Here is a 27,315-nt window from a genome sequence, read left to right as displayed (position 1 = left end):
TTACACCACAGGGTTCTGAAGGAGATAGCTGGGGAGATTGTGGAGGTATTGGTGGTGATCTTTCAGGAATTACTGGAGTCAGGGAGAGTCCCAGAGGACTGGAAAAGGGCTAATATAATACCCCTAATTAAGAAGGGAGGAAGATGACTGGAAACTGTAGGCTGACCACCGTTATTGCTAAGATTTTAGAGTCCATTATTAAGGATGAGATTGCAGAGTACTTGCTAAAGTGCATGCTAAAATAGGGTTGAGTCAGCACGGCTTCGTGAAGAGGAAGTCATGCCTGACAAATCTGTTGGAATTCTTTGAGAAGGTAATGGACAAATCAGACAAAGGAGAGTCAGTGGATGTGATCTACTTGGATATCCAGAAGGCCTTTGACAAATGCTGCTAAATAAGATAGGAGCCCATGATACTAGAAGGCAGAGAGTGGGGGTATAGGTGTCTTTCTGAGGATGGCAGCCAGTGACTAGTGGAGCTCCACACAGGTCAGTGTTGGGACCATAACTATTTACATTATACATTAACGATCTGGATGAAGGAACTGAGGGCGTTGTTGGTAAGTTTGCAGATGATACGAAGATAGATGGAGGTACAGGTATCATTGAAGAAGTCGAAGGGGGATGGGCTTCAGAAGGACTTGGACAGGCTAGGACAGTGGGCAAAGAAGTGGCAGATGGAATACAATATGGGAAGGTGTAAAGTAATGCACTTTGGTAGGAAGAATAGAGGTTTAGACTATCTTCTGAACAGGGAAGGCCTTCGGAAATCTGAAACACAAAGGGACTTGGGGGTCCTGGTTTAGGATTCCCTTAAGATTAACATGCAGGTTCATTTGGCAGTAGGAAGGCAATTACAATGTAAGCATTCATTTCAAGAGGGCTAGAATACAAGAGTAGAGACTGAGCAGACTTGATCAGCCAAATGGCCTATTTCTGTTCCTAAATCTTATGGTCTCACTTAGGTCTCAAATACTTCCGCAATCCAACAATTGACTGCAATTTTGTGGGAACAAATACTGATTTAACATTATTAAAAAGTATAGATTTCAAACTTTGACTTTAAGCCATACTTAAATGCACACCAATAATGCTAATGAAATAATTAGTGAAGGTTTTGTAATATATTTCTATTTGGTTACCCTTATTTACTGATCATTTTTGTGAAAGTGTGCCAAAGAAGTATATGAAAAGTTTTGGATGAAGAAATTGGTCTTAGCAGCAATCAAAAATGTGCAGTATCAAATTGACGACCTTTTATAATCACTGGCCCACATTAATTTCTATAGAAGTCAGTGACTGGGCATATAACAGCACTGTGATACTGCCCAAGATGAATTTCTACTCCATGGTTTGAACAGCAGTTAGGGGAGCCACGACCCAATGATGTTGTTAGACTGTTAAGCTTGGTAATGTCCTGAGGACGTGGGCTTGAATCCCACCATGGCAGACAGTGGAATTTGAATTCAATAAAAATCTGGAAATAAGAATCAAATGATGACTGTGTAATCTCTGTTGTTTGTCAGAAAAACCCAAATGGTTTACTAATAGGGAAGCAAACTGCTGTCCACACCTGTCCTGGCCTCTATGTAACTCCAGATCCATAGCAATGTGGTTGACTGTTAACTGCATTCTGGGCAGTTCAGGAGAGACAATAAATGTTGACCCAACTAGTGACACCCAAATCCCATGAATGAATTAAAGAAAATGTGCCCAAGTAAATGAAAAAGTCACAGAACATTTATCTGGAAATAAGACTAATGAGGACACTTAATGACTTTTTTTTGTTTCCTTTTCTTCCTCCCTCCCTTCCCTCCCTTTCCATCTTTTCCATCCTTTTCCCCCTCCCACCAGGAGACTAGTGCTGTATCAGGATTTTTAGAAATGACTTATGACCACAAGTTATGTGTAGCCAAAGTTAGGAGTTCAGAGGTCAGTCGGTTAATAATATGTTGGACCTCAGTAAGAAATCAAGAGCATTTACAAAGCTCTAGGCTGTGAGAACCAAGGTCGCAATTCTAGGAGTCATTTGGCACAACAATGTATTGGGCTTAGGGTGCAGAAAAAGCCCTGAGCGCTGCTAGATTTCAGAAGAAGCCAGTGATAGTTTACTGCAACTGTGAATGAAGGTGAAGGAAACAAACAAAAGCTGTATTTGCTTTGTAAACTAACCCAAATTGCAGTTCGGGTAACAAGCCTGGGGCAATACCGGCTTGACGAATGCTGCTGTTTGTGAAAAGCTGGAGTTGTACTGGTGATTAAGCACATTTCCCAGAATGCAGGAAGCAAAGTCCCTGGAAAGGGAAGTGAACCGCCAGAAGCTGAGCAGTCTTCATGGCAGCTCTTGAGGGAATTTCAAGGCCAGACCATCGAAAGGTGCAATTGGAGTCCTTTATGAAATTATGTGGTGGCCCGCATTGTAGCTAATGTCTGGGGGAATGCTGAGAAATCCGTGGGATCTGTCTCAGTTGGAATTGCTGCTTGATGTGGTTAACCGTTGTTTGTCTGTTGTCCATATTTGCCTCCTGTTTACTTCAGGATGTTAGAATACAAGTCATATCCATTTTTGCACTGTCTAAAACTTCTTTTTGTCAGCAATCATTGCATGTTTGTTTAAGTTTTATTTGTAATAAATGAATGTAATAGAAAGAATTAAGTATTACTGAAGAATATTGTGAAGAAAAGTCTTTAGGAATAGATGCATCCCTGTTACCTTGGTTGTTACACTGTTGTGGCAGTAGAAAAGTATAACGGTGAGCTATTACATACAGAGCAAGATGTTACGTACAGTTTGTGATCTGGATTTCATGATTAGACCCTTAAAGTTAAACCAGTTATCAGATTCTCATTAAACTATCCACCATGTTCATCACAAGTTTTATTTCTCCTTTGTATGGCAGACGTGCACTGCTTGTTTAGAACAGTGATCATTTAGAAGAATTAGAGTTTAAAATGGAGACTATTAAAAATTATGTGCTTGTATTATGATGGTATGAGCGTTTAATTTCACGAAATTAAGCTTTTTAATGCATGACTACAATTTGTTTGCTGCCAGAATAACGTTCCCTGCGATTATTTATTTTTTTCCCCTTTTTAAGGTCAGATTCCTGAGATTACCGATCTGGAGAATGGTGGCCTGTGTGATATTCGAATCTATGAGTGCAGCAGCATCCGAGTATTTGGTCTGGGCTTCAGAGACTCACCCAGTCTCCAGTGTGAAGCTACTACTCTAAAGGTAAGAGGTAAACACTGATTTGGATGACTTAACAGAATTGTACATTCCCTGCCGGTGCTTTGCAGGCCCATGCGCCTTGAACTACCTGCAATTTTATGGGGAGCTGGCGAGGCCTAAGGCAACCAGCCCACCATCGCCTCATTCCTGCCCAGTCTCCGTTCAATACTTATGAGGAAGGGTCACCGGACCCGAAACGTTATTTTTCTTCACAGACAAAGCCAGACCTGCTGAGCTTTTCCAGCAACTTCTGTTTTTGTTTCAACCTGAAGCTGACAGGAAGCGTTCAAGGGCTGGTGGAAAATGGGCAGGTAACCCTGCTCAGTCCTCAGCCCTTTTTCACGTTACAGGAGACAGGCACGCACTCACAAACGCGCACAGACTCTCACACACCATCAACATCCCCCTCCCTCCATCCCCCCCCACCCCAAACTGGCCTGTCCATCAAGACCACAGAGATCCTGTCTCCAGGTAATGAAAACTCCTCAGAGTGTGCAATCCCCCATTAATTCTTTGTGTGGCAGGAGCAGTATTGAAGTCATGTGATGAACTTTACTTCACTGTCCCTTTTATACACCATTTATCCTTTGAGTCAAATAAGATCCTAATGACAACTTGACAGCAAAAGAAACTACCATCTTACTCATAAACTAGATACGTGAGCTGTTAAAGTGCGATGAACACATTTTTAAACAAATTACTATCATTGTGAAGCATCTGCGGGCAAAAATCTGATTCTTACTTAAGAAAACAAAACTATTGACATTCTTTCTGTAAAGATTTATGGGATATTAAATGATATGGATCTTTTTTTCAAGGACATACAAATTGCTGAGTATATTTTGCTGCACAGCATGAAGTATGGACTGAAAACCAGTATGGCCACATTTATTCTCAGGTACATCTTAACCAGGGCAAGTATTTACTTCTATAACGATAGAATTGAAAAGTCAAGAGATTGAAGACAGTTAGTTAGACTGCAAATGGAAAGACTTCTGGACACCAGGGCTAGGATTTTTAGGTTAGAAAGGTTTCCCATTCTGTCAGTTGAGCAGTTGATGGCTATGTCTTACAGGCAATACTGACTGTCCTGTAACCAGTAAACATTCCAAGGAGCAATACTTGGCTGGGGTAGTCCTAGTCCTAACAGCACCAGAAGCACCAATGGACATGGCTGGGACAATGAGCAGTCAGCTGAGTTGAAGGCTGTGATTTTCCCTCTTTCATTTTCAATGTAGGGCCAAGTGTGTGATATGTAGACTAACTCGCTGATCCCACTGCCTGTTTCTATATCATGTATTCAATATAATTCTACAGAATAAAAAGATCTGGAGCTTGATTTTTGGCCCCCACCATGGTTGGTTAAAAAGAACTCCACTGGCCTGCATGGCGGTTCCTGGCTCCGAACTGCCATGTGCACACAGCCTGCCCAACTTGAAGCACCTTCTCCCTTCACTTGCATTACCACTTCCTGCTTCTTTCAGGCTGGAAGGCCACACATTGGCTCTCCAGCTTTGCAGACCTCTCCGTCTCCCTTAGTTGGACAACCTGCACAAGGTGTAGGAGCCGGTCACTTTGCACCTTGGACAGTAAAATGGCCATGCCACTATCCTACATGCCTGCTGCTTGTCTTGGATGCTGTGGGGGTTAGGCTGGAGTGAGAGGTTCTCATTATTGTTGACACTTACAATCGCATACTGAGTGTGTGTCAATAAACTTGAGCAGCATCCCATCAAAATCAGGGCAACGATGTGCAGTCTCTATGTAGCAGTGCCCCACTATCAGGGGCCTCCATATCCTGTTGTTTTGAGGACCCTGCCTTTTACCGTTAATTGGGTGGCCTGAGGAAAATTGCAATGATTGTTTCCCACAATGGGCCTTATACCCATGGCTTAACCTGATGGTGGGGTTAGGAAATGTGAGGGAAAAATCTTCCTCTGAGAGGGTATAAATGCATGTTGATGTAATGCACTTCTCTGAAGTTGGGGTTCAAACTTTCTTTTGATGCATTATTCAATACTGACTGACAGACAGTCAGTCAGACAGACAAATAGGAAAAATGTTCTTACCTATAGCCATGGCATACCTCAATGAGCAAAAAAAAAACAAAATATATTTCAAAACATTTATTTTATTCAGCCTTATTGATTGATTTATGTATTCTATTAAATCATAGTATAGGATTTATAGATAAGTCCCTTTCAAAAGCAGGGCCATTGATTCTCTTATGGCAGGTGTTTTGTTATTGCTTTGAACTAGTCAGAAACCAAACTTTTTACTGCATCAGTGACTTCATATACAAAATTAGAGAGCCTGGCAGAAATTCATGAGATTTATCATGGGAATCCAAGTTGTTCCTAATCATTTGCCCTATTCAAAGAATATTTGAACAAGGTTATTTATCTTTGCTGTCAGTTTCAAACCTCTCGCGCATCATACATTGGAGCCAGGTTTCCTGCAGAATGAAATGTTTAGCTCAGTTGGCTGGATGGTTGGTCTGTGAAGCTGTGCGATGCCGACAGCATGGGTTCAGTTTCTGCACTGGCTGAGGTTACCATGCAGGACTTTCCCTCTCAGCCTCTCCCATGGCCTGAGGTATGGTGGCCCTCAGGTTAAATTACCACTGGCTGTCTCTATAATGAGAGAGTAGGCCTATGGCCTGGCAAGACTATGGTGATGCAATACAACAATCTTTAATCTTTTAAAATATCTTTGTTTCAAATATTTGATTGCAGTTTCAAAGAGAAGGCTGTGGAAGTACCACAGTCTAATGTGAAACTTGCTATAATTCTAATACCATATGAGGGAACCTCATCCGTTGCCAGTTCACATCGGAGAAATATTGCCGTGATTTTCCAGTGGGACCTAGGTGCACCTGACAAATGGGCGATGCTCCGAAAGCTTGTGATTTCATATAAACCTGTTGGACTATAACCTGATGTTATGTGACTTTTGACTTTGTCCACCCCAGTCCAACACAGGCACCTCCACATCATCATTAACCTATACACCAGAGGTTATGCCCATCCTGCAAAGGGTGGCTTTGGCGAGTACAAGTCAATCATTAATTGATTGTAAGAAACAATTAAGGTCGAGATTTCGAATTTAGAGTTGTTGTTTTCTTCTGTGGTGGTTAAAGGGCTTGCGCAGATTACAATGTGAATATGTGCTTTCTGTTTCCCGTTAATGTGGAGAGCAGTATGTGAATGAAGAATGGATTCTGGGAGCTACACAGATAACGAAGGCAACATTCCTGAGTACCAAAGCTGTTGATTGCCAAATTCCAGCACTGACAAGTTTGGCTATCGAGACTGTGGATTTCATGTTTTCAGATAAACCTTTTGCCAGGTGGCAAATAAAGGTAAGATATTGAAACTCTGAAGACTAAAATACTCTAAACTGAAATTCAAACTATAATTTGATGCTGTAACTTGATTGGAGTTATTGTTTGTGTTTAACACTGGGATTGAATAACAAATTGTTACTATTTCCCCCAATTCATTTTCTCCTTCATTAATCCTGTGCTGAATATGCAAGGTTCTTCTGGTCACTCATTACAATAGCTCAGTTGGAGAGCATGACCTTTTGCTGATGGGGTATGTAAATTCAAAACAAATCTGCACTACCAATATTTCACTGAGCAAGTAGTAATCTATAGGCTTGCTGAGGATGGAGTGGATGCAGTTTGTATTGATTTATTCTAATTGTCATTATAGATTTCTTTCAGGATTTTGTTTGATGCAGTATACGTCTAATTTATGTTAATTGTATAAATTAAAGTTAAATGCATTCAGATGGTGGCACTTTCTGATAATTACTTGCACACAAATAAAATAAAACTAATTGACACTGGTGGTGGATTGCAGAGTTAGGAGCTGTTCATTTATGTTTTACTTTGTGACTGCATCTAGAACTGAGCGAAGATTAACTTCTGGTCTCCTTTTTCGTAACTGGTTTAACAATGGGTCACATAGAATCATAGAGCAAGGAAACAGAGCTTCGGTCCAACTCGTCCGCACCGACCAAGCATCCTAAGCTATCTAGTCCCATTTGCCAGTATGTGACCCATTTCTGTCTAAACCCTTCCTCTTCGTGTACCCATCTAGATGCCTTTTAAATATTGTAATTGTACCTTCCTCTACCATTTCCTCTGGCAGCTTGTTCAATATATACACAATCCTCTGTGTGAAAAGGTTGTCCCTCAAATCTTTTTTAAATCGTTTCCCCCCTCACCTTAAACCTATGCCCTTTAGGCTTGGGTACCCCTTCCCTGGGAAAAAGACATAGGCTATTCACCCTATCCATGCCCCTCCTGATCTTATAAACCTCTATAAGGTCACTCCTCAGCCTCTGACACTCCAGGGAAAAAAGCCCCAGCCTATTCAACCTCTCCCTGTAGCTGAAACCCTCCAATCCTGGCAACATCCTTGTAAATCTTTTCTGAACCCTTTTGAGTTTAACAACATCTTTCCTATAGCAGGGAGACCAGAATTGAACGCAGTATTCCAAAAGTGGCTTAACCAATGACCTGAACATGCCAACTCTTACACACAATGCACTGACCAGTGAAGGCAAGCTGTCAGAATTTTATAGGTTTCTGGGTTTGTAGGTTTCTTTATCATTTACTGCTTGGTATTTAATGATGGTATGTGTGGAGCCAATTTCTTAGGCACAATAAGGAACTGAGTCTCCAAATGCATGCTGATGTGAGTTTAGCATTCTGAGAAGCACTGGTGACTTTGGACAGATGGTTTCCAAAACACACTACCACTCGTAAAGATTATGTGTGAGAATTCTTCAACAACACCATCATCCCATAATACAATCACCAAGATAGTTAATGGCAACCTGGATGCATTGTGATCTGTTTTCACCCAGCAAATCCTATGCTTTTGTTCAGCCTTCTCTGCATCAAACGACACAGACTGCCACCAGTAGTAAGTATCAAATTTCCATCCTTACATCAGATAGATATCAATCTATGAATATTATCATATTAATGTGAGAGCACATCATTAATTTAGGGAGTGGAGATTTTCTGATCTGTAAGGCTCAAAGCTTTCAGTACTTTCAAGTGAGATTACCCATTCCAACTGGTCACTGGGAAATCCACCATTATAGGTTGAATGTTACAAAAATGGCTAAATGTCAATTTCAGGGAGTTTCATGGCAGGTTTCTTGCCATGGGCCCTGGCACGCTTTCTAAATTTACGCTGCTCCTCTCATTATATATACACCACGCCTCTGTGGCACCTCTTCTGCATTACTCACTTGTCAGCAGAAAATGCACTCACCCTGGATTCCTATTACCAATGCCACGTTTAAACCCCAGCTGTGCACCAGCTGCCAGCAAGGGACTACCATTCACAGTTACGTTGTCAAAAGTGGCAAACAGAGACAAGTTGGCAGCTGATTTGATGACAGGGATGTGGAGGTCCTGTTGAGGAGAGTGGTAGAGAGGAGGGCTGTTTCCTCAGGTTTGCCAGAAGAGATCGTGGCACTAGAGCTTGACAACCTGGTCTGAAATTATACCCCAGGCCAGTGCAATATCTATGGTCTAGAGGACTGCCCAGCAGTGCAGGAGGATGATCTTCTGCCCTCCATCAGGGTAGGTGTCATCAGCCAGTCTCTGCTACCTTGCACTCCAGGGCATCTCAGCAGGAGATCCTCAGGGTAGTGTTGTTGGCGCACCCATTTTCAGTTGCTTCATCAATGACCTTCCCTCCATCACTAGGTCAGAAGTTGGAATGTTCACTAGTGATTGCACAACGTTCAGCACCATTTGTGATTCCTCAGGTACTGAAGCAGTCCGTGTTGAAATTCGGCAAGACCTGGACAATATCCGGGTTTGTACTGACAGGTGCCAAGAAAAATTGGCACCACACAAGTGCCAAGCAATGACCATCCCCAACAAGAGAGAGTCTCACCTTGGTCCCTTGACACTCAGTGGCATTTGATGTGTATATCTGTATTCTAAGTGAATCAGTGAACTTGTTACATGTCCAATGCCAATCTCTGTGGAAGGGAGAATGCAGGTGGTCACTGTTCATGGAGCATGTCCTGAGGTGTTGGGGACTGCTGGCCTAGATGTTGGCCAGGAGGACGAAGTGGAGAATTGGAGTCACCAAGTACCCGCTCTGATTTTCATGTTGGGGGAATTGTCACTGACAAGTTTGTGTGAGAGAATAGGGAATTGACATGAGTGAGGTGAGATCAGATATTAATGAGATATAAATACAGGCAAATAAGCATCAACAGCAAGATTCTCAATGCAATTGTTCACATTTTAGGTGAAAAATTGGATTTTATTTTTCTCAATGCTAAGAATCAAATTTTTTATATCTGGCTACATTTTCCCAATCAACTTTTTACATCATTCAGGGGCTAGAAAATACAGCCCGACATTTGAAAGCCTTGCCTGTTTCAACTGCAACCAGCAGTATGCTGCTGTAGATTTGTCTGTCTGCTTTCTCTCTTTAGTTACTTTTCAAATCTTCTCCGCCAGCATCTTTTGCTTTCCAAACATTTATTGCCCACAATATTTATTTCCTTATAATTTCCTCAGTGCCGATGTTAGCTGTCATGGTCACAGCTCATTCTACATGATTTGGATTAAAAACGAATCCACAAAAATTTGAAGAATAATCTTGGTTGGTTGTAATGTATACATAAATGATCTGGAAGAAAATGTAATTGGTATGATTAGTGAGTTTGTGGATGACATTAAAATGGGAAGAGTTACAAATAGTGAAGAAGGTTGGCAGAGGATACAGCAGGATATAGATAGATTGCAGATTTTGGCAGAGAATTGGCAGATGGAGTTTAACCTGGAAAAATGCGAGGTGATGGATTTCGGAAGATCAAATTCAGGTGTGAATTATACAATAAATGGCAGAACACTTAAGAGCATTGACATACGAGGGATCTGGGCGTACTTGGCAACACCGGAAGATAAAGTGGTCACAAAGGCATAGAGCATGCTTAATTGGCTGAGGCAGCAAATATAAATGTTGGCAAGTTATGTTACAGCTGTACAAAACTTTAGTTAGGCCACATTTGGAATATTGCATGCAGTTCTGGTCACCACACTGCCAGAAGGATGTGGCTGATTTGGAGAGGTACAGAAAAGGGTTGCCTGATCTGAAGGGTTTTAGTTATGAGGAGAGGTTTTTATCTGAGGATAAATTCAGATCATTTCGCTGGAAGGATGGAGGCCGAGGGTCAACCTGATAGTGGTCTACAGAATTATGAGAAACATAGGGTGGATAGTCAGAAGCTTTTTCCTAGGATGGAAGGGTCAACTGTAAGAGCGTACAGGTTCAAGGTGAGAGGGGGAAAGTTTAGGGGAGAAGTGTGGATTAACTTTGTTGGGTGCCGGGAACGTGCCGCCAGTGGAGGTGGTGGAAGCAGACACATTAGCAAAGTTTAGGATGTATCTTTATTATACACGTGAACGTGAGGTGAACAGAGGGATAGAAACTGTGCCTGGGCAATGTGTAGCAGGTCTGAATAAAGATTAGGAATGGGCGCAAGCTCGGTGGGCCAAAGGGCGTGTTCCTGTGCTGTATTGTATTGTAGGAAACAGCTTACAATACAGAGCAATGTAATAGGAAAGAAATGACTTCCCCACTGCAGTTGAATTCTATACTAAATTCTGTGGTCCATCCAAAAGCAGTAGCTGCTTTCAAATTTTTCTAAGAATCCTGCATGTTAGCCTTGAAAAGGGTACCAATTAGACAACACATTAGGGAAGAAATCACTGCTGTTTTCCTTGCCAATTCCATGCTAAGAAATGGGTTTCATGAATTCCTTGTTGTTCAAGTTGGGGTTGAGATTTATTTTTAACTTTCCAAATAAAAATTTCCAATTATTAAATGCTTGAATAAAATAATATACAGTTATTTTGCTGAAAATACCATTTTTTTTTGATTTGGCAGATTACAAATGATGGAACCTTGTTTAGTAATACGAAAGTCCTAACACTGTATGATGGGGTTTGCCAGATCTGTGATAACATGCCTCATGGAACTTGTAAGTTGAAGGTAACTTCAGTTTTTGGAATATTGATTCAACAGAAAATTTGAATTATCGGTATAATCTTGCAGTTTCAAATGACAAAATGCTTGAAAAGAATTGGCATTGAGCTTGTCGATTATTAAACTTGAGGTTTTGGTCAGCTAGGAGTCAGCATATCACCTGGAAAGATCCTTTATTATAACAAGGATTTCCGAAACAAGCCATTGAGAAAAACACATGCAATAAGATTCGTTTCTCTGTCAGAAAGTGAGAAATTGTCTTCCGATAGGAATGCACAGTACTTATCCGAGATTATTAAGGACTGACGTGTAGGGACTCTCAAATGTATCTGGGGCTATAACTTATCCAACTGAAATTGAACTTGGCCATTGGTTAACTGCATATTGTTTGTCCAGAAAAGGACATCCTACCCTTCCGGACTTGCATTTCTTGGACTTTGCGTAACTCTAATCCAGTTGTTGTAGCCCAGACAAAACAGTCTTTTTTTTTCTTTCAAATCATACAGCCTGCTATGTTACTGAGTATTGTACGCCTAGCATGTACAATCGCTAAGCACCTTTCATGAACTTGGATGTCCCAAATTGCTTCACAGACAATGAATTGCATTTCCTTTCAGCTTTTGTGGTCATAATGTAGAAAACCAGCAACAAATATAGCAAACACCTCCAAACAAGAATTCGAATAAGCCGTGATGTTAATCGAGGAATTAATAATAACCAGGGCCCTGGGATTAACTCCCTGCACTACTTCTAAATTATACCATGGGTCTTTTTCATTCCATCTGAGAGAGCAGACGGAGTCCTGGTCATAGAGTCATATAGCACAGAATAGCACCTTCAGTCCAAATCATCTGCTCTGATCAGACATCCCAAGCTGACTGAGTCCCATTTGCCAGCCTTTGGTCCATATCCCTCTAAACCCTTCCTATTCATGTACCCATCCAGATGCCTCTTAAATGTTGTATTTGTACCCACCTCCACCACTTCCTCTGGCAGCTCATTCCAAGCACGCATCGTCCTCTGCGTAAAAAAAATAGGCATCCCTCTGGCCCTTTTTAAATCTTTCCCCTCTCACCTTAAACTTATGCCCTCTAATTTTGGACTCCCCATCCTAGGAAAAGGACCTTAGCTATTCACCCTATCTATGTCGCTCGTGATTTTAAAAGGCTCTATAAGGTCACCCCTCAGCCTCTGACACTCCAGTGAAATCATCCCCAGTCTATTCAACCCTTGTTTAACATCTCATTTAAGACAGAAGAGCTCAAGTTTTGTAAAGAGCTGTTTTTTAGGAATCTTGATTTCCATACCAACCTTTATTTAATATTCATAATGAGGCAGATAAGCAGTTTGCTGTGAGTTTCACGCAGAGAATAAACACAAAATCTGATGCCCAATATGGCAACTCACACCAATTCCTTTTTACCAACATTCCTGTGTTTTCTCACCTGCAGTTTCCTGATCTGGCAATGCTTAGATTTTAATGTTCTCACCTCTTTTCAAATCCATTCAAGGCTTATCCACTCCCTGATTCAGTAACTTCCTACAACCTTCACGATTTTTGAGGTATCTCCACTTCTTCAGTTCTGCGCTGTTATGCATCCCCAATATTAATCCCTACATCATTGCTATCTGTACATTCTGTTGCCCAGCCCTTAAGTTAGGGAATGCTGTCCCTACATTTTGCTACTTCCTTTTCTATAGCTAGAATAATTACAAAATGGAAATAGTCCACATGTAGCCAACCTTTTAGTAATGTCACAGAGTCATAGAGTCCCAGCCTCTCCTTATTACTCAAACCCTCCAGTTCAAGTAGCATCGTCGTAAATCTTTACATTCATTCTTTCTAGTTTAATAATATCCTTTCTATAGTAGGGTGACCAGAACTGCACTTGGTACTATAAATGTAGCCTTACTAGTTCTACTATCTGCTTATGTGACTTGATGTCAGAATTTGTTAATTTGAAAAGGATCCCTTTCCACATGGATGCTTTACTCTCAACATTTCCTGACCCAACTACTCACCTCACCCAGCTGGCAGCCTACCCTACCCTTGCTGTTACCACACCTATCTGTCAAGCTACCCTCATGGTTGACCCATCCGACCATTTGCCTAGTTACTTCACACATCCTACCATGTACACACCTAAATATTCAATCACCCATTAACTGATTTATTTATTAACACTGTGCAAAGCTGTTAATTTTCCAAAGGATTTCACTGTATATTAGTCAATACTTTCCAGTATATGGCAGCTAGTGCTATAAAAAAGGAAATGGACTTTGTCTCTATCCAAAAATACAAATACCTCTCTGATATGTACACTAATAATATTTAGAGACAACACAGTTGAAGCTGGAGGAGCACAGCAGGCCAGGCAGCATCAGAGGAGCAGGAAAATTGATATTTTGGTTTGGAACCCTTCTTCAGAAATGGGGAGGGAGAAGGGAGCTGGGAAATAAATAAAGTGAAGGGGTGGGGCTAGGGAAGGTAGGTGGAATGGTGATAGGTGAGTGCAGGTAGGGAGTGGTGGGAGTTGGTCAGTGGAATGGGTGGGGTGGATGGGTAGGAGCAGTTCAACAGTTCATCACCTTTACTAACCCCTTTCACCCCAAACTCAGGTTCACCTGGATCATGTCCGATACCTCGCTCCCCTTCCTGGACCTCTCCATCTCCATCTCTGGTAATTGCCTCAAAATCAACATCTATTTCAAGCCCACCGACTCCCATAGCTACCTGGACTACACCTCCTCTCACCCACCTTCCTGCAAGAATGCAATCCCCTACTCCCAATTCCTCCGCCTCGGCCGCATCTGCTCCCAAAATGGGGCATTCCATACCTGAACATCCCAAATATCCTCGTATTTCAAGGGCCGCAACTTACCCCGTCCGGCAATCAAAAATGCCCTAAACAACATCTTTTGCATTTCCCGCACTTCCGCCCTCACACCCCCTCCCCCCAACAGAAATAAAGACAGAATTCCCCTAGTCCTCATGTACCACCCCACCAACTTCCGCATCCAGTGTATCACTCTCCGGCACCTACTGTCCGACCCCACAACCAAAGAGATATTTCCCTCCCGCCCCTATCTGCCTTTCGTAGGGACTACTCTCTCCACGACTCCTTCATCCGCTCCACACTCACCACTAGCCCCACCACCCCCAGCACCTTTCCCTGCAACCACAGGAAGTGCTACACCTGCCCCTATACCTACCCCCTCATCTCCATCCAAGGCTCAGAGCAAACCTTTCCATATCTAACAGGGGTTCACCTGTACATCCTCCAACTTGGTCTACTGTATCTGTTGCTCCTGATGTGGCCTCCTCTACACTAGTGAGACCAAACGTAGACCTGGGGACCGTTTTGTGGAGCATCTGTGCTCTGTACAAGACAAACGACAATACCTTCCAGTAGCCAACCATTTTAACTCCCCCTCCCCCTCCCACTCCCTGGTTGACATGTCCATCCTGGGCCTCCTCCAGTGCCACAATGACGCCACATGCAAACTGGAGGAGCAACACCTCATATTCTGCCTCAGGAGCCTACAGCCCGAAGGCCTTAACATAGGATTCACCAGTTTTAAGATCTCCCCACCCCAGGCCTCATCCACGTCCAACCGTCCCTCCCACCCCTGCCTCCTTGACCTGACACAAGTGGCATGGTGGCTCAGTGGTTAGCATTGCTGCCTCACAGCGCCAGGGACCCAGGTTCAATTCCATCCTCAGGCGACTGTCTGTGTGGAGTTTGCACATTCTCCCTATGTCTATGTCAGTTTCTTCCGGATGCTCCGGTTTCCTCCCACAGTCCAAAGATGTGCAGGTATGGTGGATAGGCCATGCTAAATTGCCTGTTGTGTCCAGGCCCATGTAAATTAGGTGGATTAAACATGGGAAATGCTAGGTTACAGGGAAAGAGTAGGGGAATGGGATGCTGTTCAGAGCGGCGGTGTGGACTTGTTGGGCCGAATGGCCTGTTTCCACACTCTAGGGATTCTATGATCTTCTACGAACCTGTCCATCTTCTTCTCCACCTACCTGCCCTACCCTTCCCATCGACGAATCCCCAAATGCATCCAACCTGTCACCACCTCACCTACCTTTCCCCAACCCTCCCGTGTCCTTGACCTGACACAACCAGTTCATCTTCTGTCCCGCCTATCTGCCCCACCCATCCCACTGACCAATTTCCACCACTCACTACCTGCATTCATCTATCACCATCGCACCTACCTTTCCCTAGCCCCACCCCCTCTCTATTTCTTTCCCCCTCCGCATTTCTGAAGAAGAGTTATAACCCAAAATGTCAATTTTCCTGCTCCTCTGATGCCGCCTGACCTGCTGTGCTCTTCCAGCTCCAACTGTGTTGTCTCTGACTCCAGCATCTTCAGCTCCTGCTATCTCTGCCTTCTAATATTTACGTGTATTTGAGGCTCTAAGAGGGTCTGATAACTGAACAGACCTATTTACCTTCAGCAGAAAGACCTTAAACAGTGGTCTTTGACCACTGCACCTTGGCGTCAGCTGACCCAAGCTTTAGTGTGTCCCTCAGTACATAGTCCTGGACCTTGGAATGTACCAGTCTGCAACACTCATTCGGGGTCACCGCCTTCTTCTGGAAGACCAACAAGTTTCAGGCTTTCAAAGAGCATCTTTCACCGAATTGATGGCCTTCCAGGTGCAGTTGATGTTTATTTTAGTGTGCGTCCTGGGGGACAGACTTATAACCTCTTCCTCATCCTGCAACCTGTCGCAATTACCTTCAGGGCACCATTTCTCACTGCAGAATAAGCATGACACATCCCGAAGCATTCACTGTTCACCTTTGCTAACTACATAGTTGCCTTCAGATTGTTTATGTCTTACCTTCATCCTGACACTGTTTAGCAGATGTAAATAGCAGAGTTAACTCTAGATGCAGCTATCTGATGTACTGCACCAAATCAACCTTCTGTATGTTTGAGGATGGCCTGTAAGAATGTTGAAGAATAATCAACTTGGTCACTTTTGAATGATGTGTGAGAAAGGGAGTTTAGAATCGATACACCTTAATTGAGCTGGATCTGTTTGTCTTTTACTTGAATGAACAGATTTTGTACGTCGCTAAGAATGCAATACAGTTATTTTCATTGGAGTAATAATATTGCCTGTGGAAATAATAAATCAGATGCTTCACCTAAAAGCCAGAAAGGGAAGTGTAGGGAAAGCAACTGGACATGAAGTACTGTCGAATGGTTGCAAATCTGTGATAAGAAACAATAGCAGGAATATAAGGATTTGGTAACTAGGCTTTAAAAACAAAAGCCTGCCTATGTATAATGCCCTTCATGACACAAGACATCTAAAAGTGCATTCCAAGCAGTAAATTACTTTAGAAGTATGAAAGCAGTTTGCAAGTAAAGTCATTTTACAAAGATAAAATTGCCACAAAGATCACCAATTTCCACGTGGTTAGACAAGTGCAATGATTTATATACACTTGTTGCTTATTATGATTGTCATCAATTATTATACTAACTAAAAGCAAATTACTGCTGATGCTGAAAATCTGAAATAGAAAGAGAAAATTCTGGCAATGCTCAGCGGTTCGGCAGCATCTGTAAAGAGAGGAACCAAATTAACATTTCGGGTCAATTACCTTTCTCACCGCACAGTTTGAGCAGTCAGAATATTAACCCTGTTCCTAGCTTTTTAACTGCTGTCAGAACTACTGGATATTTTCACCATTTTCTGTTTGTGTTAGAGTGATTCTTTTCGTTGATCCTTGTGTAAATTACAAATATCACTCTTATCCGTAGGAAAAGACCTGTAATATAGATGGCTTATGCTATGGTGAAGGAGACACAAACCCAACAAGCCTTTGTTTACATTGCAGGCCTGGCATATCCAAATTCACCTGGTCTATAAATGAAAGTAAGTTTAAATTCATAGTTTTTGCGTTTGATTAAGGGAAATTTATTTGTTTGTTTCTGGAGAGAAGATTGGGGGAGCAATTGCTTTGTTTAGATTTATTCTTAATAACCTTCAACTTTGCATTTCCTTAAGACAATCAGCCACCAATTTACCAGCCGTCCACAGCTAAGCTCCAGACTTTCTTTGGTGAAAATTTTGTCTACCAGTTCACGGCTGTGGACCCTGAAGGATCAGCAGTCCTATTCTTGCTGGAATCTGGACCACAGAATGGCAGCCTATCACCTGCAGGTCTTCTGATCTGGAAAGTGAATTCTCAAGAGTCTGGCAACTTCAGCTTTACTGTAGCTGATGAATGCAATGCACAAAGCACATATTCTGTTCAGGTGAGTTCAGAAAGACCCATTAAATTAAAGAACTCTTACAAGTTTCTTTACTCATGACCTGAACCATTTTTAAACATTTCCATGCAAACGGAACTCCAGCTTATTTTGACAAAAGTTAAGAAATCAGCTGGAATTGCAACATGTGACCATCCATGAGGATTGGTTAGCTCAGTTGGCTAGACAGCTGGTTTGTGGTGTAGAGTCATGTTGACATTGCGGGTTCAATTCCTGCTGAGGTTACTGTGAAGGATTCTACTTCTCTACCTCTTTGCTCACCTGAGGTGTGGTGACCCTTGGGTTAAACCAGCACCAGTTGTGTCACTCTTTAATAGGCGAGCAGCCTTATGCTCTGGTAAGACAATGATAACTTTACCTTACTTTTAATTACCATATAGTCTCTCGCAGGTAAATCTTCAAATAAAGGTAGGGTATATATAATAATAGCCAGGAGCGTTGCTACAAATCAGTAAATGCAACTGACTTCTAATGTAATTTTTATTTATAGAATCCCCACTGTGTGGAAACAGGCCATTCAGCCCAAAAAGCCCATACCAACCTTCTGAAGAGCATCCTACCCAGACCCATCTCCTATATTTCCCATGCTAAGGCACCTAACCAACATGTCCTCGAACACTATGGGTAATTTAGCATGGCCAATATACCCAACCTGCACATCTTTGGACTGTGGGAGGAAACCAGAGCAGCCAGCAGAAGCCCACACATACACGGGGAGAACACACAAACTCCACACAGTCAGTCACCTCAGGCTGAAATCAAACCTAGGTCCCTGGTGCTGTGAGGCAGCAATGCTAATCACTGAGCCACTGTGCCACTTCAATACATCTGATTTATTGTTAAAGAAAGGTACTTGTTACAGGAGAGTGTTCTTAAGTACAGGAGAACAGTAATATTTCCTTTGAATTCATGGATGATATATTCCCATTAAAGTCATAGGTTAGATACATAAATATGGTACACATTCAATGGTTAGATAGTATTAGGTTTGATTTAAGTCCTGTACATTCATGCGCAATTTTCAATACAACAGAATATTAAGGTCTTAATACAAAGATTTAGCATGGAGGCTTTTGGGCTGCACTGTGAAGTGAAGTGTATCAGGATCAATTTCAAGTAACTCACCCATTGGGAAACTAACAGGATCAAATGCAACACTTTGTTACACACTAGTCCAATTTTACTCTCCATTGAAACGAATAGAGTGTAATGTTAAATGGTATGGGTGTGTAAAATCATTATCCTGTCCAATTTCATTGGTCTCCTGTCTGGCAATACTAGGTTAAAATTGCTGGGGTCTCTCAAGATATCAGCGCACTTGTTTTACTTTCACCAGGGCTATTAAACATGCCATTAATTTGCCTGCAGCAGGAACTGATATTGTGTTGTTCAACGAGAATGTATTTTGCAAAGTAGTGACTTCATTAAATTTTACTACTTAAACCATGCAGCTATTATGTAGGAAATATTTAATTAAACAGTGACCAATTGGTAATGCAAAGAACAAACATGTCAAGGTTAACAAACATCCTTATCTATGAGGACCAGGCCAAAAAACCCTCATGGATCTGGTGGGCATCTAATCCATGGACCATCTCATGCCTCTTTTAAGGCTGGGAAACAACCACATCAGTCTATATTCTAAACCTGGTTTTTCTGGTCTTTTAGGTAGAATTTGATGAAAGTCTCTGTACTGGGGCAAAGAGTCACAGGATTTTAAAAGAACATTACATTCAGTGCAGCTTGATTTTCTGCGAATTTTTTGCGCACATTTTAAAAAAAATGCTAGAAGCAGATCTGGCGTTGCTACCAGGATGAATTAATCACCATTGTAACTTTTTGCCTGTCACACTCATTTATGGGCCTTTAAAAAGACTGTTAAGTATAAGGCCATTAATTGAAATATTTTAATTGTTTTTGAGTACATTCCTTCGAATTTACTAGAAACTGACTACTGTTCCCAATATAACTCGCAATGATTCTCTTTCTTTTTACTTCACCCTCAGGCATTTTTAATCTCATTGCTCACAGGTCTGATTTGATTTATTATTGTCACATGTACCGAGATACAATGAAAAGTATTGTTTTGCGTGCTAACCAGGCAAATCATGCCGTACATAAGTACATTCAAGTTAATACAATAGAAAACAGGATATAACATTACAGCTACAGAGAAGGTGCAGAGAAAGATCAACTTTCATATATGAGAGGTCTATTCAAAAGTCTGATAACAGCAGGGAAGAACCTGTTCTTGAAGTTGTTGGTGCGTGTATTCAAACTTTTGCCTGACGGCAGAGGGTGAAAGAGAGTATAACCGGGGTGGGAGGGGTTCTTTGATTATGTTAGCTGCTTTCCCAAGGCAGCAGGAAGCATAGATGGAGTCATAAATGGAAGGCTGGTTTTCATGATGGACTGGGCAGCGTTCGCAACTCACTGTAGTTTCTTGCAGTCTTGGACTGAGCAGTTGACAAACCAAGTTTTTATGCGTATAGATTGCATGTTTTCTATGGTGCATCTATAAAAATTGGTAAGAGTCTTTGTGGACATGACGAATTTCCTTAGCCTTCTGAGAAAGTAGAGGTGTCGGTATGCTTTCTTGACTGTAGCATTGACATGGATGGAGCAGGACAGATAGTTGATGATATTTACTCCTAGGAACTTGAAGCTCTTGACCATCTCCACCTCAACACCATTGATGCAGACAGGGACATGTCCTCTACTCAGCTTCCTGAAGTCGATGACAAGCTCCTTCGTTTTGCTGACATTAAGGGAAAAATTGTTGTCTTTACACCGTGCCACTAAGCTGTCTCTTTCTTGTACTCTGTCTCATCATGGTTTGAGATCCAACCCACTACAGTGTTATCATCAGCAAACTCGTAAATGGAGTTAGAGCAGAATTTGGCCACACAGTCATGAATGTATAAGGAATAGAATAAGGGGATGAGTACGCAGCCTTGTGGAGTGCAGATATCGAGGATTATTGTGGAGGAGGTGTCGTCACCTGTCCTTACTGATTGCAGTCTGTGGGTCAGGAATTTGAGAATTGCAGACGGATGAGCAGAGTCCTAGGTTTCAGAGTCTGGAGATGAGTTTGGCTGGAATGATAGTGTTGAAGTTGGAGCTAAAAGCAATAAGTAAGAGTCTAATGTAGGGATCCTTGTTATCCAGATGTTCCGAGGATGAGTGTAGGGCCAGGGAGATGGCATCTGCCGTGGACCTGTTGCGATGGTGGGCAAGTTGTAGTGGATCGAGGCAATCTGGGAGGCTGGAGCTGATGTGTCCCGTTACTGGCCTCTCAAAGCACTTCATAATGACGGATGTTGGCGCTACTGGGCGGCAGTCATTAAGGCATGTGCCTGATTTCCCTTTGGCACCGGGATGGTAGTGGTCTTCTTGAAGCAGGTGGGGACCTGAGATCATAGTAAGGAGAGGTTAGAGATGTCTGCGAATACTCCCATCAGCTGAACCACACAAGATCTGAGTGTATGGCTGGGGATTGCATCCAGCCAGTTGCTTTCTGTGGAACCACTCTCAAGAAGGCCCATAAGTCACCTACAGCGGTGACTGGATACAGGTGCACCTGAGGCTGTCAGGTCAGGTGACATCATTTCACTTACCTTCTGTTCAAAACGATCAAAGAATGCATTGAGCACATCAGGGAGGGTTACACTGTGGTCAGCAATTCTGTTCAGCTTCACTTTGTAGCCCGTTACATCTTGTAAGCTTGTCACGGTCGGTGTGTGCTCGTGTGGTTATCTGGGACTCCACTTTAGTCTGGTATTGTCTCTTGGTGTCCCTGATGGCTTTGTGAAGATCGTACCCTGATTTCCTGTGTAGGTCAGGGTCACCCAACTTGAACGTCTCAGACCTGGACTTTACAAAAAGTGAAATAGCCATTGGCACACTTGCCATAGTAGTACCAGCAACTCTGAAGGGAAAGAAAATGACAAAAATCAAACAGAAAACTTACAAGGGTCATCAAAAACCAAATGTACTGTATATGTGTGTTGTTAAGACATCACGTGTTTATAATTGTGATGGTGTGCTACTACTCTGCTGCCTAAGCTGTCTCAACTGTTCCTTATTTTCCTTTATAGGTTTTAGTGAAGCCATGTGGCTGCGCTAATGGTGGAACATGTGTTACAAATATCAATTTCCCCCCAGGAAGTGGAGAATACCTCTGTGTGTGTCTTGTTGGTTTTAAAGGGGAGCTTTGCCAAGAAAACATAGATGAATGTAAATCAAATCCATGTGGTGTTGGCACCTGTGTGGATGGCATCAACAACTACACATGCAACTGTCCAGCTGGTCTCACAGGTAGGAACCTGTATTACTTTATATAAATAGTACCGTAGATACAATTGCAAGTCAGGTTAAAATTGAAAGAATATGAATATGTTGAAATTTCTGTAAAATGAATAGCAATCAGAAATATGACTACAATTAATGTTAACTCTTCCACATTACAGTAAGTTCTGGACTTAAGGATTTGTTTGGTATGTTGTAAATATATGAAATAACTTTTGCAAGAAAAAGGGGGATAAATACATTTATATAGAGCCTTTTGTGGCTGCAGAATACCCTCAGGGTTTTACAGTCAGTTAATTAATTTTGAGTACACTGACTCTTTATAAGTTAGGATGTACTACAGCCAATTAGATAGCAAACCCACATACAACAACAAGATATTGCTCAGAGGCACACAGCCCTTAGGACTCAATGAATAATTCCCTTGTTCTTCTTCAAACTCGTGCCACATTCATGTTTTACATTCAGTTGAAAGGGCAGGTGAGGCTTCAGTTGCACCAGGTGGTTAGCTGAGGACTGTTGTGCATCATATGGAAACAGCACCACTCACTTTTCTCTGCAAATACCTGTTGAATGAGGATTAAAACGTGTTTAAAGACAGTAAAAACAAATTCTCAACCAATGAATGAGAGAGAGTATCAGTGCACACCCTTAATATTCATGCCTTGTCTGTCTTTGTATGTCTGTCTACGTGAGAGTGGAGATTTTAAGAAGGCTTGGAGTTTAGCTTGTAGAGTTATAAATTAACAATTCATATTTCTTAATTGTCATTGATTAAAGACAGTTTTTTTTTATTCGAACCAAATAAAAGATTTGTTACATACAGAAAACTGATGAATGTTTTATTTTAATCTGAGTTAGTCAGGAAAGTTTGAAATTTTGGACAGTCTGACTTAAATCTTTTCACATTTGTGGTGACTCGAGGAATAGTGGGGCTTGATTTCCAGCATATTACCCCCATAAATCATGACTTACTTTTATTATTTTCACTACATCTAGCCTCATCTGCTGACTCTTATCTTTATGTACTTCTGTGTTCATGCCACACAATTAGATTATCAATTCCCTGAGAGTTACATTGCTTTTTTGGCTTTATCTCTTTCTTTAATTTATCCTATTTTCCCTTACTTGATCCCTCACTCCCACTGTGTGGTTTAGAGCTGTCTTTATTGCCCCTTGTTATACAGTGTGCCAGACCACTTGTCCCAGCATGGTAAAGGTCCTCCCAATTGTACAGCTCCCACTATTCCTAGTACTGGTGCCAGTGCCCCGTGAATTGAAACTCATTTCTCCCACACTAACCTTCTGTCATTCATTTCTTTAGAACCTCTCCCTCTTTTAACTTGGCCTTTTTTTTTCCATACCTTATTGTGATTTAGTCTTTGGATGTTCTCTTTCATAAAGGTGCCATATATGGAAGTGTGTCGTTTTAGGTATTTGTTTTCTATGAAACTCATTGGAAAATGATCTTCGAATTTTCTGTCCATTGTTCTAACCATCAAAGTTCTTACTCTCAAACTACATTAAAGATTGGCATTGCTAAAAGCACTGTCTTGCCAGTCGATATAGAATAATAATTTACTATTCATATATTCCTATGAAACTACTCTCTTGCAGGAAAATAAACAGTAAATCAACAAGTAAACCATCATATGACATCATGCACTGTTGATTTTGATATGAAGTATCAATCATGTGTATAACAACATTTCGTTTGCAGAAGCTTTCCAGATTAAATGTGGACTGATACCATTTACACTTTATTTCCAGAAGTTTAATCTGTTTAATTCAGTATTAATGGCTTTAACCCAGCTCGATATTTTAAGTCTCATAATTATGGAGATGTAATTCTGCGGTATGACAAGTGAGAAGGGTGAATTTGCTCCTGTCTTTTTAAGTCTGCAACAAAGATTTTTAATTCTATTCAGCATGCAGTTCTATTAAACTTTGATTAAAGTACGGTTTGCTAGTTCAAAGTTAAGAAGCGAATTACAGGGTTTCATTGAGTGAATGTAAGAGGAATTTTATTATTAACCTCACAAAATAATTAAATGCAACATTAAACACACGTACTAATATGTGGATAAAGTTTAAAAAGGGGTAAATGTCTGGGACAAAAAAAAATAAGAATATGCAGGTTTAAAAAGCCCTTATAGTTCTAAAATGTTAGGTTTAACCTGAGGCCTTGGTTGTTTAAGTCATGACTTGTATCCTCCACAATAAGGAAATTTGTAGGTATCTTTTTGAGTTCTCTGTTAATCAATATTTCATGATCTTCTTTTCTCATGAGACACCGACTTTTGAGAGACTAAGGGAAAGAGTCTTCTAGTTCTGTTGTTACAAATACATTTCTCCCCCCTCTCTGTTTAAAATCTGTCACCCAACATTTGGTTTGTTTGTGTATTCCCATGTCTAGCTTCATTTTCTTTTCAAGCTGGAAAATCTTTAGCGGGGTTCCAACCTAACATATGAAACTTCCAGCAGGTGTACATCAAACAGGAGACACCAATCTGAGTGTTTAGCCTCAGTAAATTTGAAGGCATATTAATTTCAGTTCAGACTGGATCCTGATCATTGTTGGTTTCGTAAAGCCTAAGTCACCTTGTTCAGGTGATTTCATAGAATCCCTACACCACTGAAGCAGACCATTCAGCCCATCAAGTTCATACTGACTCTCCAAAGTGCATCCCACCCAGACCCAGACAATACCCTATTACTGTTACCCTGCATTTCCCATGGTTAATCCACCTAACTTACACATCCCTCAACACTGTGTAATTTAGCATGGCCAATCCGCCTAGCTTGCACATCTTTGGACTGTGGGAGGAAACTGGAACACCTGGAGGAAACCCACACAGACACAGGGAAAATGTGCAAGCTCGACACTAACACCTGAGGGTGGAATCAAACCCAGGTCCCTCGTGCTGTGAGGCAGCAGTGCTAACCACTGAACCACCGTGCTGCCCGATCACTGCAGCTATCTTAAATTAGCATTTTTCCTTTCTTAAAAACCATTGCAGTCCATGAAAAATTCCAGGTATTAAAATAAGATGATAGATGTTGCAAACTGAGAGTCCTTAATTTATCACCATCGATAACATATGCAATAGGGTGGCACGGTGGTTCAGTGGTTAGCACTGCTGCCTCACAGCGCCAGGAATCCGGGTTCAATTCCACCCTTGGGCAACTGTCTGTGTGGAGTTTGCACATTCTACCCCTGTCTGCGTGGGTTTCCTCCCACAGTCCAAAGATGTGCAGGCGAGGTGAATTGGCTGTGCTAAATTGCCCATAGTATTCAGGGATATATAGCTTAGATGAGTTATAGAGGGATGGGTCTGGGTGGGATGCTTCAAGGGTTGGTGTGTACGTGTTGGGCCAAAGGGCCTGTTTCCACACTATAGATATTCTATGATAATTTATATTTCTAAACAATCTGTATAAAAATATTCTAATGAAAGTAGCAGATACCAATTCAATTGTTACATTCAAATATAAATTTTTAATTATGTTTTGTGGTCATTGTATATGCTTTATTACATAGCATATAGTACCTTAAATTCTGTGCAGAACTTCTTAACATCACGGAAACTACCTCCCTTGAAGATTACAATAATTTAATAGCATCCCTTGAGTCAGTAGTCACGTGAGAGTTCATCAGTCCTACCCGTCAAGGTGGGATTGTTTTGTAGAGCTAGCTCAATTTCCAGCATCTTGCAATCACACTCGAGTAGCAGAGAAATCATGTACAAATAGGAGATTCTGCAGATGCTGGAAAATCAATATGAAAACAAAATTACTCGTTGGGCCTGTGGCAAAAGAGTTGGAGAGAAATGTTTCTTTCATCAGAACAAGACAATGTTAAATATTTAACAGGTTTTTCAGTAAGTACAGAGACAGGAAAATTAAGAAAGGGGTGGGGGAGAGCAAAAGGGAGGGTCAGTGACAGGACATAAAAGGGCAAAAATTAAATGACAAAAATGGCAATGCTACAAAACAAAAGGAGTTAGTATCCTGAAAAGAAACAACAAATGGATCTTGATGAACACAGCAGGCCAAGCAGCATCAGAGGAGCAGGAAAGCTGACGTTTCGGGTCTGGACCCTTCTTCAGAAATGGGTCCAGACCCGAAACATCAGCTTTCCTGCTCCTCTGATGCTGTTTGGCCTGCTGTGTTCATCCAGCTCTACACCTTGTTATCTCACATTCTCCAGCATCAGCAGTTCCTACTATCTCTGAACAAATGGGTCTTGTTGTCTTTATCTCAGCAGCCATACAGGGCTTTGAGTTCAAGAATTTCAGTTCACAATCACTGTCCCTATGTTTTCAAATAGCAGTTCAGTTATTATTCTGCTGTTGTCATTCAGAACAAAGCATTTGCTGATGACAAAGACCTCACACCTGACACCAAGCTCAGACTACAAGGCAGCAATGTTACCTGCGTTCCTTTATGAAACAGAGATGTGAACAATATACAGCAGGTATCTCAAAACCCTCAAGAAATACCACCAGTGGTGCCTCTACAAAATCTTACAAATCCAGTGGCAGGGTAGGCAATCCAGTATCAGTGTCCTCTCTCAGGCTAATGTCCAAAGCATCAAGGCACTGGTTATGGTTCCTCTGCTGCAATGGACAGGCTACATTGTCAGCATGCCTGACACAAGACTTCTGAAACAAGCACTCTCTACTCTAAGCCACACCACTGTAAGTGGTTATCAGGAGGTCAGAGAAACAGTTCAAAAGCATCCTCAAAGCCTCCCTGAAAAAAGTCACAGTCAGTGTCTCATGGGAATCTTTTGCCCAAGGCTGCTCAGACTGGAGAGGGAGCATTTGAGAAACTGCCATCCATTCCAACAGTCTCTGACAGACCAGAGATTGCTGCCAGTGTATGTTAGTCATGAAGGGAGTGAATGTTGAAGGAGGTAGATGGGTTGCTAATCAAACAGGCCGCTGTATCCTGAATGGTATCAAGCTTCTTTGAATGTTGTTGGAACTGCATCCATGCAGACAAGTGGAGAATACCCCATCACACTAATAACTTGCGCCTCAAAGATGGTGGGCAGACTTTGTGAGGTCAGAAGGTGAGGTACTCACTGCAGAATTACCAGCCTCTGATCTGCCGTTGTAGCCACAATGTTTATACAGCTGTTCCAGTTCAGATTCTGGTTAACCACACACACACACACACACACAATGATGTTGGTAGTGGGGGATTCAGTAATGGTGATGCCATTTGTTATAAACTAAAAGGCGTTTAGTAGTCATAAATATAACCTTCTTAACCTCTTGGTTTAACGCAAAATCTTCTATGCTTCTATGCTTCACATCATCACAGCACTTTTTAGGATCATATGTCAAGCCCTTTCAATTGGCTATTATTCCCTCCCAGAAATGAGAGGAGCTTACCTCTGCAGCCTCTGGGAAATACACTGCATGGT

The 27,315-nt window shown here is 41.7% G+C and overlaps 1 protein-coding gene across 1 annotated transcript in view; it reads left to right on the top strand.

The window, feature by feature from the left end:
* The window catches only part of LOC109913185 (von Willebrand factor D and EGF domain-containing protein-like), a 283,384-nt gene that overhangs the window by 161,618 nt on the left and 94,451 nt on the right, over positions 1-27,315 (top strand). Inside the window, exons 13-18 of the mRNA XM_048599097.1 lie at positions 3,098-3,234; positions 6,431-6,592; positions 11,169-11,273; positions 17,061-17,175; positions 17,308-17,558; positions 21,671-21,890. Of these exons, the coding sequence (XP_048455054.1) occupies positions 3,098-3,234; positions 6,431-6,592; positions 11,169-11,273; positions 17,061-17,175; positions 17,308-17,558; positions 21,671-21,890 (990 nt within the window). The remainder of the gene's footprint in view (positions 1-3,097; positions 3,235-6,430; positions 6,593-11,168; positions 11,274-17,060; positions 17,176-17,307; positions 17,559-21,670; positions 21,891-27,315) is intronic.

This window comes from Rhincodon typus, chromosome 7, assembly GCF_021869965.1.
Source record: "Rhincodon typus isolate 14 chromosome 7, sRhiTyp1.1, whole genome shotgun sequence".
NCBI classification, from domain to species: domain Eukaryota; kingdom Metazoa; phylum Chordata; class Chondrichthyes; order Orectolobiformes; family Rhincodontidae; genus Rhincodon; species Rhincodon typus.
Note: the sequence above shows the minus strand (reverse complement) of the source record. Positions and strands in the feature narration are given on the sequence as shown.